A 13,085-nucleotide genomic window follows, 5' to 3' on the forward strand; every position below is an offset into this window, starting at 1 on the left:
GAGGAGATGACAGGGAAAGATACAGAGATACACGTAAATAGTTTAAAAATGGAATTGTGCAATGTCTTAATAGAGACAATATTGTAGAAATCTATGGAATATTGGTTCTGTTCGCCGAGCTGGAAGTTTTTGTTGGAAACGTTTCGTCCCCTGGCTAGGCGGCATCATCAGTGCTTGGGAGCCTCCTGCGAAGCGCTTCTTTGGTGCTTCCTTCGGTGTTTATAGTGGTCTGTCCCTGCCGCTTCTGGTTGTCAGTTTCAGCTGTCCGCTGTGGTGGTTGGTATATTGGGTCCAGGTCGATGTGTTTGTTGATGGGGTTTGTGGATGAGTGCCATGCTTCTAGGAATTCCCTGGGAACAGCCCGGGAATTCCTAGAAGCATGGCACTCATCCACACACTCCATCAACAAACACATCGACCTGGACCCAATATACCGGCCACTACAGCGGACAGCTGAAACTGACAACCGGAAGCGGCAGGGACAGGCCACTATAAATGCCGGAGGAAACACCACAGAAGCGCTTCACAGAAGGCTCCCAAGCACTGAGGATGTCACCTAGACAGGGGACGAAACGTTTGCAACAAAAACTTCCAGCTCGGCGAACAGAACCACAGCAACTTATTTAATGGTAAGGGGTTAGGGAATGTTGCTGAACAAAGAGACCTTGGAGTGCAGGTTCATAGCTCCTTGAAAGTGGAGTTGCACGTAGATAGGATAGTGAAGAAGGCATTTGGAATGCTTTCCTTTATTGGTCAGCGTATTGAGTACAGGAGTTGGGAGGTAATGTTGCAGCTGTACAGGACATTGGTTAGGCCACTGTTGGAATAGTGCATGCAACTCTGGTCTCCTTCCTATCGGAAAGATGTTGTGAAACTTGAAAGGCTTCAGAAAAGATTTACAAGGATGTTGCCAGGGTTGGAAGATTTGAGCTATCAGGAGAGGCTGAGCAGGCTGGGGCTGTTTTCTCTGGCGTCAGAGGCTATGGGGTGACCTTATAGAGGTTTACAAAGTTATGAAGGGCATAGATAGGATAAAGAGACAGTCTTTTCCTTGGGGTGGGTGAGTCCAGAGCTAGAGGGCATGGGTTTAGGTTGAGAGGGGAAAGATATAAAAGAGACCCAAGGGGCAACCTTTTCATGCAGAGGGTGGTATGTGCATGGAATGAGCTGCCAGAGGAAGTGGTGGAGGCTGGTACAATTACAACATTTAAAATGCATTTGAATGGGTATATGAATAGGAAGGGTCTGAAGGGATATGGCCCAGATGATGGCATGTGGGACTAGATTGGGTTGGGATATCTGGTCGGCATGGACGAATTGGACCGAAGGGTCTGTTTCCATGCTGTACATCTCTATGACTCTAGTTTTGTTGTGCTGCTTTTTATAAAACAATTTTCAGTCCTGAGTATTTTGGAACTATATTTAAAGCTTTTTTAAAATTCTTTTATGTTCTCCCAATTCTCTGAAAAAGCTATCTATCCAGTCTCATCTCTCACATCTTTATTTGCTTCCTCTCAAAAGAAACTGTTGGATTCTATATCTACAGCTATTTCTACCAAAGCATTTCATTTCTAAGCAATATTTTTAATCAAAAAACTTGTTTGTGATAAACTCATGTTTCTTAAGGACCAAATTATACAGCTGAAAAGATTCTCCCCAATTGCTTGGTCAAGATACCTCATAATTTTGAAAAACATTATATCTTCAACCTATATTTTAAGATCACCACAATTCCTCTGATGTCATCTTAAATGTAAGCATCTCAATTCTGATACCATAATAAAGCAGAAGTTGAGTGGGATCAAGATATGCATTAGCCATGATCGGATGGCACAGCAGACTTAATGGGCCAGTTGGCCTGCTTCTGTTTCTATATCTAATGGTTGAAAAACTGAAATAAAAGCAGAATATGTTGGGAATTCCCATTAAATCTGGCAACATCTGTGAAGAGAGAAATCAGCATTTCAGATTGTGATCTTTAATCATAATTCTCATAACACTCTGGTATCGTCATAATTTCTGTACCCTCCTAATTGCTTTGACATTCTCCCTAATTTAGGATTTTTCAAATGAGGGCACAATGTTCTAATTATGGCTAAACTAATGTTTGAGTAAGGCAGTCAATTGTTGCTTTTTGCTCTCAGTATATCAATTTATATTATGAAAAATTGTAAGTAATGAAACTTTTTCCTGTTATTTTTGTAAATTGTATCTTAGATCTGTACCTGGGTATTTTGTGTCTAGGGTGGCGCCATATGGGGTGATATTGTAAACTTTTCTCTGCACTCCAGTACTTCCGTACATGAGTATATGTGACAATAAAGGCTATTCTAATTATAGGCAAATGATCTCATTCACATTTTTAAATTTTATAATCACCTTCCAATCTTAAAAAATTTATGTATTTGATCCAATCCTACTAATTCTTTTTAAAGATGTAACAAATGTTTCTCGTCCTTTTCTCCAATCCAAACATTTGACATGTTATGCGTACACAATGAATTAGAGGTGATTTAAGTCAGTGTAATATAACTGATTTACACAAATTGTGATAATCTAATCTATTCAAATAATAAAAGAACTATAGCATAATTTTGATAGAAAAGAGCACATGCACATGGATAGCAGTGAGTTGAGGGGTGCGTAGGTTAAGTTACTATATTTCACATTAGGATTAAGCCTCGGCACAACATCATGGGCCAAAGGGCCTGTTCTGTGCTGTATTTTTCTATGTTCTAAAAGGCTAGAAACTAAAACTATCATTTAATGTCTTTAATTATAAATGAACAAGGACTAGTTATGAATCATGTAATATACAGTTTTTTTAAAATTTGTCTCACAGTTGCAGTCACTTCAGACTACTTAGAATGATTTAATAAGCCATTGTATGTATTGACCTGGCAACAGATTCAGCAAAGTAATTCGAATTATTTTTTTTCTAGATGAAAATTAGTGACTGAACTAAAATTCAAAACTTTGTTGGGACGTTGACATCAGTCATCAGGATGGAGACTAAAGGTATTTTATTTAATAATAATTTAAAATCTTTCCAAATCAGATTTATTTTTATACAAGTCACGAGTTGCCGAGATCAAAAGAATGTAGGCACATCAGCTGCAATTGATGCAGATGGTCCCTGTCATATGACTGTGCTCTTTTGGTCACAAAGCGTGAACACTTTCAAACAAGAAAGTACAAAAATTAACCTAAGTGCATGAAGAATTTTCTGAAGTTTATCCAATTTTAGAACTGGTTACTCCAGGGAGCAATCAAGTCAACTCAGAAGTTTGCCTGAATTCAATCCCATAAGATGCAGCCATTGAGCTGCAAACATGGTTTCTTGAATAACATACTTTCATTATTAATTTGAGGCTCAGAGTTATCTTTAAACATAGCAGTAGGGTTTAGGGAGGATGAGGAATGGGAGAGAAGGGCTAGAAGAAATTGGCAGGAAAGAAAGAATGTTCCGAGCATTTGGAAAATCAGTGGTAGGAAGTCTGTGACAGGAGGAAAAAGTGAGTTGGGCAACATCTGTTCAACATGGTTGTATTAAGTATGTTACAATTCTGTTACTTAATGGTTGGGACAGTTCATCAGTAACAATTCTTTTACTGTTCACTTTATGGGTGACTTGTGTCTTTCCATTGTAGACTCAAACTGCTTGCTTCAAATATTTCTTAGCATTCTATGTTAACCTGTGTGATACTCAAAAACAAATAGTATAATTTGGGAAATAGAGTACTGTGATTCAAATAACAATTTTAATCTTTAATAGCATTCTTACTAACTCAAAAGATATTAGGCCCTAATGGTTTCTTATCCATAGCATTTCAAATCTATAAAGTTTTACCTTGCATAGACTATTACCGCTGTAGCTTGCATAGACCAAAACCACAATTTTATCTAAACTAGAGTAATATCATGAGCCACCAAAGCTAAATTTGTTAATTTTATATTCATAGCCTTTTCTTTCTCTCATTTTAGTTCAAATAGTACAACCTGTCCGTGGACCTGGCGATGGAATGGAAACAGAAGAACCAGCCAAGCCTATCGAGAATACCACAGTAGTAAATAAAAAATGTCATCCCATTCCACGAGTTAATGTAGTATCCAGTTCTTCTCAAATTGTGACTAAGCCTGGTGTTCTTCAGCTTGGGACGGTTCAGCCTGACCAAGCAGTTGAGGTAGAAGCGATAAAAATCTTAGTACCCAAAGCTGCTTTAATTCATGAAGTTCCCACAAAGAATACAAAGTTAAATGACTCTGCAGGTTCTCATAAATGTGAGTTGTCAAGTCAGCCAGAAAACACTACTGAACTCAAGAGAGAACTGACAGAACTAAAAGTCTCCATTGAAAAATCTCAAAGTTCAGAAAGAAAACTCCTACAGGATAAAGAAGGGTTGGCTAACCAAATCCGGGTACAGACTGAGGTAAGACCACTTAAAAGTTATTGTTGTTTTATAGTAACTTGAAAACCCTGTTCTCGTCTTGTGTTCACATCTGGCTGTTAACTATAAGTTAAAGTTGCTGGAAATAAACTGAACATCAGTATTCACCTGTGAGCAGAAAAAAACAAGCTAAACATTTGAATTGCGAAATGAGAGAGAAGCAATTGGTGTGGTGAGCTAGGGCTGTGTAGAGAAGGGAAAAATATACATTGTGATCACAAATGGGATGTTTATAAAAGTAAGTTGCTGAAAACACTCAGCAATTCCGATAGTATCCGTATCATTGACCTATTGTACGTTTGTTTCACTGCACAGATGCTGTCTGCTGAGTGTTCCCAGTATTTTTAGTTTTTATATCATATTTGCATCACGTTATGGGTTGAATAACTTGCAGATTGCTTAACAGAAAAACAATATAATGCAAACCATTATCTCAAGTGGCTTGAATATATCAACTAAAATCAGTCACACTCAAGCAAAAGGAAACTATAGATGGAATGAAAGAACAATTATGCACTCCCTCAACTTTCTGCACTCAATTTAAATTTTAAGTCTTCACACTACTTTCTCACATCGTGCTTTTGACTGAGTAAACTTGAGGACCGAAGTGGCATTCATCAAATATTAGTGAAAAAATCAACAAATCATTTCAGCAGGGCTGCTTTTCTCTTATGAAACAGGTATTTATATTGAAATCTATAACAAAAAAAAGGACTGGATTTATTGATGGGAGCAGCGGTCTCAGCACCAGGAATGGAAATAGGAGGTGATGGTTAATGGAATCCAATCAGAAGCTTAGCAACTCAGCATTGCGATTAGGAGTGTGGCCATTACTAGGGCTACAGCTGGAGGAGACAGTCACTTTAATGGATCTGCATGCTTTCAACCAGGTAATGGAGTGAAGGACCAGTCAGAAAAGTAAGGAGTTGTTGAGGTCAAGTGGAATCAGGCTGTCTGTCAGGTCTGCATGCAGGAAGTCACTGAAGTTAATCTGGTAATCTTTCTACCTGGCTGAGCACCATGTTTCACTCCCACTATTGGTTAAATGTCAGCAGAGACTGACTAAACTCGGCTCTGGGTGAGAGGGCCATCTGCCATCATTCTTGCTGATAGCATGGTGTCTGGAAGATAATGCAAACATTATTTGCACCTTTCTATGCCATCTTGCCAACCTTCCACAGTCTTCAAGCATGATACCCAAATAGTGGGTAGAATCCAGCTGAACTCTGCACAATTAACAGTAATTGGTAGATTTTATGTGTATAAAAAACTTAAATATATTTAACCACACTTCTTAAATCTATTTCAGATAAATCGTGAACTCAAAAAGTTACTTGTAGCTTCTGTTGGCAATGACCTTCAGTATCACTTTGAGCGCTTGGCACGTGAAAAAAATCAATTAATCCTGGAAAATGAGACTTTGAATCAAAATCTAGCTCAACTCTCTGAGCAGCTGGAGCGGATGACTATACAATGTGATGTATGGCGCAGCAAGTTCCTTGCAAGCAGGTTGTCTATTTTTACAGCTATTTGTATGAAAAGACTGTTTATTTTAGACAATGTCTTTCTGCTTACAAATTTACTAACACTTTCTAATTCTACGTGTTTATTTCCACATATAACAATAGGGAAGACTGTTATTGTTAGTATTGTATACAGATGTGAAGTGGTGATAACAGATAATGCTAGTGTCATTCTGCACTACAGGCCCTTTTCATGTATGTGGCAAATTCTTGTATCTGAACCCTTGTATTTGCTTAAATGTTTCATCACTTTTTCTAAATGTATGCAACAAAGTTTACATATATTAAAAAATGAAATAATATATTTTCTAAGATCACAAGATTCTGTCTCTCATCGTTCCAAAGGAATCCTGGGTATCCAGATAAATAATTCCCAGTTAATTATTTCAGAAAGAGTTGATAATTAATTATTTAGACTGTTTTAAGTGGGGTACCATGAGAATTGGGACATTGGCCACTATTTGTCAAAATTTACATTACCGGTTTATGTATGGGATTCAGACTTTGTAACATTTCACCTAATAGTGTGATGGGGTTGCAGACTAGAGTAAAGAAGATTGTAATAAATTTCAAGAAGGCATTAACAAACTCAGGGACTGTGTTTTTATTTGGCACATGAGTTTCAGTACAGAAAACCCCCAGGATTTTAACATTACAGTGAGGAAATTAGGTCATATACAACTTGGAAATATGAATCCAATTGATGTGGGGGGAGAGTCAAATTGATTTGGAACTATAAATGCACTTGCCATCTAAAAGTTGAGACAGTAAGGCCATAGCAAATTTAAATCAAGCACTCTTTTTATTTCTAAAAAGACAGAATTGAAAGACAAAGAATATGGTAACCTTGACCACATTTGGATTCTGGTTGCCACAAAGATGTGCAGCCTGAAATTCAAGAAGTTAAAATGGGATTCAAAAGAAACTCAATTTCTGTGTATGAAACATGCTACCACAAGGAGCAGCTAAGATGAATTGTATAGATACATTTAAGAAATAACTATTACTAGGGAGAACAGAGCTCAGGTTATAATTATAAAGTTAGGTAAAGAATGGTTACAAGAGGAAGCCGTTTGGCTTTTTATATCAACGTTGGTGCAATTATTCACCTAGTGCCAGTCCCGTCCCTTTTCTGTGTAGCCATGTAAATCTTTCCTTTTCAGTAAAAGATTCATTTTACTGCCACAAGCCTCTGTCGAAGGAATATAGAATTTAGGAACACAAGTAAGCCAATTGACTTTTCAAGAATGTGCCACCACTTAGATCATTGATGTGGTTGTGGCCTCAACTCCTCATTCAGTTTTTTTTCTCCGCTGGCTTCCCCACAATAACTTTACTTCATCATCAAATCTTTCAACTTTCAAGGAAAATAACCTGCAGTAATCTTTCTGTATTATTGAAGTTCCTCATCCTTGGACCAATACTTGTGAATCTGTTCTGTCATCTTTCTAATATCTGCACATCCTTCCTAAAGTGTGGTGCCCAGAACTTGATGCATTACTCTAGTTGAAGAATAGTAGAAGGCTTTATTAAATCAAAAATATTAGCGAGGACTGATTTGCTCATTCTGTGCTGCATGTTCTGTCTAATATATAAAATAAACCAGATAAATGTCTACAACCTAGATTTTTATATACATTGGTTTTAGTTGCTAAGACAAATTTAAATCACTAGAATATCATCGGTGCAAAAACTTATATACTTAAAAAAAATTTACTTCACTGAAATTTAACAATTTTTGAATGCTAATTTAAAATTGTGCACTTACTAGTTTTTAATAGATTTTAGCCAGTATTTTGGTGTTGGTTAAGTGTTTCAATTTTATTTTACCAAAAAATGTATAGTGCAGTTTAAATTCTTTTACCATGTATTTTATAGATAATATAAAATGTGATTCTTGGCCCTTATTAAGGCTTTCTTATGCTTTCTCATTTTATAATTGTAGGTGTTTCTGTCATGCATAAAAATTATACATTCTTAACAGTAATTGCCAAAATTCATTTACTTTAACCTTCCTTCCATGCAGAGTGATGACAGAGGAACTAGCCCATGTTAGAACATCAATGCAGCGTCATGTCAGGGAAACCCAAAGTGCAATACAGGATCTTCTCAGTGAGCGTGAGCAATTTCGTCAGGATATGGTTGAATCCCATGGGTATGTTTCCATCTGGTTCAGTAAGATCAAATTTATTCTAATATGCAATACACTGTCAACCTTTAAACTGATATTGGCTCCAAACTGTCATTAAAACCACTCCTAAACTATTTGTCGCAATGTAGCTTAAGTCATACTGTTTACACTTGGACTTACACTTGAATGAGAATCAAAACGTGTGGTGTTGGAAAAGCACAGCAGGTCAGGCAGCATCCAAGGAGCAGGAGAATCAACGTTTCAAGCATAAAGCCTTTCATCAGGAATATGCAGGGGACATGGGGCTGAGACATAAATGTGGGGATGGTAGGTGGATGCAGGTGAGAGGTAATTGTGATAGGTCAGTGCAGAGAGCTGGACAGACCCTAATGTTTCCTAACGTATAAGGGGGCATCTACTGGGTAAGTACCTCGCCTTTCATGTATGACTATCTGTCAGCAAGGTACCAGTGCAGCAAAGCTTGTGGAAAAACAGGGCAACTTGACATAAATTTCTTACCTTCTGAACTTCAATTGTGCATGTGCAATACCCAGATGTTGCTGTCTGATTTACCCTTAGTGATGAACACTGACTGTCTCACAATAGTTCTTCCTGCAAAATCTGGGTCAAGAGTTATACCAAAATAAGAAATGAAAAGGAGGCCCACTTTTATTAAAATGACCTCCTCTTGGCTACCATTGCATCCAAGCAGCAAAGCTAGTGACGATAACACATCTCCTCAGGGGTGATAGTTCATAAGCCTAATGCAGCAGTTTTGTTTTCTCCCCTCTAGATTTGGAAAGATGCTACAGTGGTTGTCAATGAAAAATCCTAAAGTTACGTAGATTCTACACTGTGCATTGGTATTTATTGATTCAGCAGTCAAAAGAAAGAGAGATGTTTAAACTTGAACACTGGAAGGGAAAGGATGGATGTTGATAATTTATTTTCTTTTAATTCATTCACCGGATATGGGTGTTGCTGGCTAGGCCAGTATTTATTGCCCATCCCTAATTCCCGCAAGGTCAATTAAGAATCACCCAAATTGCTGTGGGTCTGGAATCACACGTAGGCGAGAGCAGGGTGAGAGTTCCCTTCTATAAAAGACTTTAGTGAACCAGACGGGTTTTTCTGATAATTGACAGCGGTTTCATGATCACCATTAGACTCTTAATTCCAGATTTTTAATTTCATTCAAATTCCACCATCTGCTGTAGTGGGATTTGAACCCAAAATTCCCTAAAACATTATTTGGGTTTCTGGATTAATAGACTAGTGATAATACCACTAGGCCAATAGCTTGTGGTTTCTATCAAAATAAATTATAGAGTACTTCGTTGCATAAAACATTCGAGATACAAAGTACATTTTCTAAACACTACATTTGCTAACACCAATGCATGCATGCTGTGCACCACTTTAAATCATGTGGAGTAGGGGAGATCAGAATCTGGGACGTGGGAATTGGCAGGGGGAGGATATCGGGCACCGGAGTGGGAGATCAGAAAGGGATGCAGAGTGAGAGAGGCCATCCTGGACATTCTCTCGCTGTCTTTCTCTCGATACAGGGTGGGGAAGTATTATTAGCTGTATGCTTTTTTCTTAGTCCTGCACAGGACTGGGTATGAAATTATTCATTTTCATTATACTTCACAGATTCCTCAAGGAGCTCTTGGTATCTCTGCAATGGGGCCGACAACAAACATATTATCCCAATGCACAACCAGGTACCACTGTGGAACTTGCTTCTGTCAACCTTAAGTTAGCAGAGGCTATTAATTCTCAACTTCTTGGAAAACTGAGCACAAGTAATGCCCAAAAGACCAACCAACAGGTTGAATTCTGCAAAACACCAGCTGAAAAGATGGCTGAAAAGGTACTGTATGATTCCTTCAGGAAGGGGAGGGGTAGTGGGTGATGGGGAGGGAAAAGAAGGCCAGGGGATGCCAAAGGAGGTTGGGGGTTAGAGGAGGATGGGATGGACAAGAGAGAGTGGGCTGAAGGGGGCCGGGGTCAGAGATAGGGAGGAGGATTGAGGGGAAAGAACAGTTCATGGTTGGACAAGAGGAAAGGGGAGAAATACTGGGGTTGGGAGGAGGTAATGCAGTACTGTTCAAATTAATACGAATGTCATGATGTCCATTGACATTTAGGGTCCTAAAACGTAGTGACATTAAAAGTTAAACAGTGTCAAGAGGAGCAACATTGCTTACTCCTATGTGCTAACATAAGCTTTGAAATGGATATTGTAGTGGTCATGTAAATTGACAAATTGACAGTCATGAAAATTTTACCCCTTCAGAAGTCATTATTAAAATCAGTTGTTTGACTATCACATTTGAGTCTCCTCCCATTATATTAATAATGTTCTAATTTTATTGTGTTATCTAATACAATCTATTCAGTACCTTTTTTTGGAGTACTTAATTATCTGATTAAGACTGACTTCACTGCTTCCTGGATTTAACACCAGGAACACCAAAGGGAACATAACATGTTGTAAGATTGAGAAATAAGAGCATTAGAATTAAAACTATTGTGCCATTTAGGAAGATCTGACAGAAATCTTAACTTCACTTTCCTGTGTGTCATTCATAACCCCACCTCACCAACTTGTCAATCAAAGCTCTAAATATATTCAAAGCTGAGTTCGATAATCATCCAGCTTCCACTGCTTTTTATAACAGATAATTCAAAACCGGAATAAGCCTGTTAAGAGAAAAGTATTCTATTTATCTTGGTCTTAACTGGGAGATCCATAATTTTTAATACAACCACTTCATTCTAGGAATCAGTCTCCAATGTTCCCTTAAATAAAGAGACAAAAATAGTACTCCAGGTGCAGTCTCATCAGTGCCCTGTATGGTATTAGCAAGACTCTTTCCTACTCTTATACTCCACTTCCCGCTTTCAATAAAGACTCTCTTTTGGTTTGTCTTTCTAATTACCTCCTTTCCCTGCAGGCTGTCCTTTTTTTAATTCATGAGACCCAGATCCTGCTGTCTTGCAGCCTTTTGTGTCTTTCCACTTAAATACCATTCTGCTCCTCTGTCCTTTCTGCTAAAGACCAGGACGAACCTCACATTTTCCCACATTATTAGCTTTTTACCAACTCAAACTATTTATACATCCTGTTGCAGACTCATCTGGACTCCTCACCACGTGCTTTCTACCATCTATGGAGCCAACTATGCTAATGATACAATACAATTGGTCCCTTCATCTCCGTCCTTAATATAGATTGTAAATGTTCCATGTCCCAGCACTGTTCCCTGTTATTTAAACTAGTTACAGTTTGCCAAATTCAACATGACACATTTATCCTGATTCTCTTTTTTTCAAAAAAAAGAAATTGCTGGAAAAACTCAGCAGGTCTGGCAGCATCTTTGCAGACAAAACAGTTGACATTTCAAGTCTAGTGCCCTTTCTTTAGAATCAGTTCTCACTGTAAGACCTAGTTCAAAATTGGTTGACAAGCGTGAAACCAAAATTTTCTTGCAAAAAGTACAATGGATTCATAATAAAAACATAAATCAGTTATGTTTAGTGCAGATATCAAGCAAGATACAGTGAACTATCCAAGTGTTAATTAAACCAAGTATTTAACCAAAGACCTTTTTAATGTGGAAATAAATTACAACAATTTGTTTATTTACTATTGCAGACTGCAAGTCTGTTTACCTTGTGCTTTGACTATTGGAATAAACTAAATGTTACTTTGCAGTCATTACTGCTTCAGTAAGAACTGCCAACAGCTGACTTAGCATGTTAAATACTCATTCTTTTCCTTGTATTTGCAGGTTTTAAACATATTGGATCCTACACTGTGCAGCAAAGGAATGACAGATGTACCATTTTGTGATACTTCACCGTCATTGTTTCTTTCTAAAAAAGACAGCATAGGACGATTCCATCCATATACTAGATATGAAAATATCACCTTTAATTGTTGCAACCAATGCACAGGAGAGTTAATAGTGTTGTGACCAAGTTTTAATGAAAAGGTTACATTGGCATGAACAGATTATACACTTACTACTGTTTCTTGTTGACTATTTAAAACTGGCAATAATTTGAAGCAGTCATTATATATTCAAAGATTTTATTTTCATATTGCATATATTTTTGAGAAAGATGTGCATGTTATATATTGGTCTAAGAAGCACAGTGATGTATTCATCACTATATTCTCTCATTGTGTAAACTGCCTGAATCTTTACCTCAAGTTTCATTCAATTATGATAATTGTATTTGTACTGCCACTTGTTTGTGTTTTAATGTGTAATTATGAGTGTATAAGCAGAATTTTCTATTTCTTGATGTAGTGCAGAGTTGAGTGTGACTATCTGATCAAGTATTGATGAAATATCCAATTAGATCAGCATTAACCATATTATGTCACCCATGAAGTATTGTACAAGTCAGTGTTCAATTTTTAAAGCAATATACCATTCTGTATTTGATACAACTGTAAAATTTGTCCATCCATTCTTTAGTTTAATTGAATGGAAATTTGAATTATATATTAAAAGAACAAAGACTTGAAGTTCTCAGCCTAATGATTAACAGGCATATTGAGAAAAATCGAATTCTTTTCACACAGGTTATTAAAGCATGCAGGTGGCCATGTAGCAGAGACTGTCACAATTTTAATTATTTTCACATGTACTTGCAAAGGAAGATTATAAAAGAATGTAGTGAAAGAAAGAGGAAATAAGAGAGAGTAGTCTTTTACAATCTAGAAAGATTGCTTAAAAACTGTTCCAAGTAACACCAATCAATCTCAGAATCTTAATTGAAACAACTCAATAAGTGCTGGTATCCCGTAACCAAGTCACCCTTTATTTAATGTGGAGAGTCCTTGATATTGATCCCAGCTACCTCAGCCAGCTGTGAGTGAGGCTTGTTTTTTTTTAATCTTTTTTTTAAACATGTGGAAAGTCCTTGACACTGATCCAGCTTCCTCAGAGACAGCTGTCAGTA

At 37.3% G+C, this 13,085-nt stretch overlaps 1 protein-coding gene across 1 annotated transcript in view; it reads left to right on the plus strand.

Moving 5' to 3' along the window:
• The window catches only part of blzf1 (basic leucine zipper nuclear factor 1), a 22,794-nt gene extending 10,146 nt beyond the window's left edge, over positions 1 to 12,648 (plus strand). Inside the window, exons 2-7 of the mRNA XM_043700898.1 lie at positions 2,943 to 3,018; positions 3,985 to 4,430; positions 5,758 to 5,957; positions 7,998 to 8,126; positions 9,759 to 9,978; positions 11,903 to 12,648. Of these exons, the coding sequence (XP_043556833.1) occupies positions 3,006 to 3,018; positions 3,985 to 4,430; positions 5,758 to 5,957; positions 7,998 to 8,126; positions 9,759 to 9,978; positions 11,903 to 12,088 (1,194 nt within the window). The 5' untranslated portion in view covers positions 2,943 to 3,005 and the 3' untranslated portion in view covers positions 12,089 to 12,648. The remainder of the gene's footprint in view (positions 1 to 2,942; positions 3,019 to 3,984; positions 4,431 to 5,757; positions 5,958 to 7,997; positions 8,127 to 9,758; positions 9,979 to 11,902) is intronic.
• Positions 12,649 to 13,085: the final 437 nt, after the last annotated feature.

This window comes from Chiloscyllium plagiosum, chromosome 12, assembly GCF_004010195.1.
Source record: "Chiloscyllium plagiosum isolate BGI_BamShark_2017 chromosome 12, ASM401019v2, whole genome shotgun sequence".
Taxonomy (NCBI): domain Eukaryota; kingdom Metazoa; phylum Chordata; class Chondrichthyes; order Orectolobiformes; family Hemiscylliidae; genus Chiloscyllium; species Chiloscyllium plagiosum.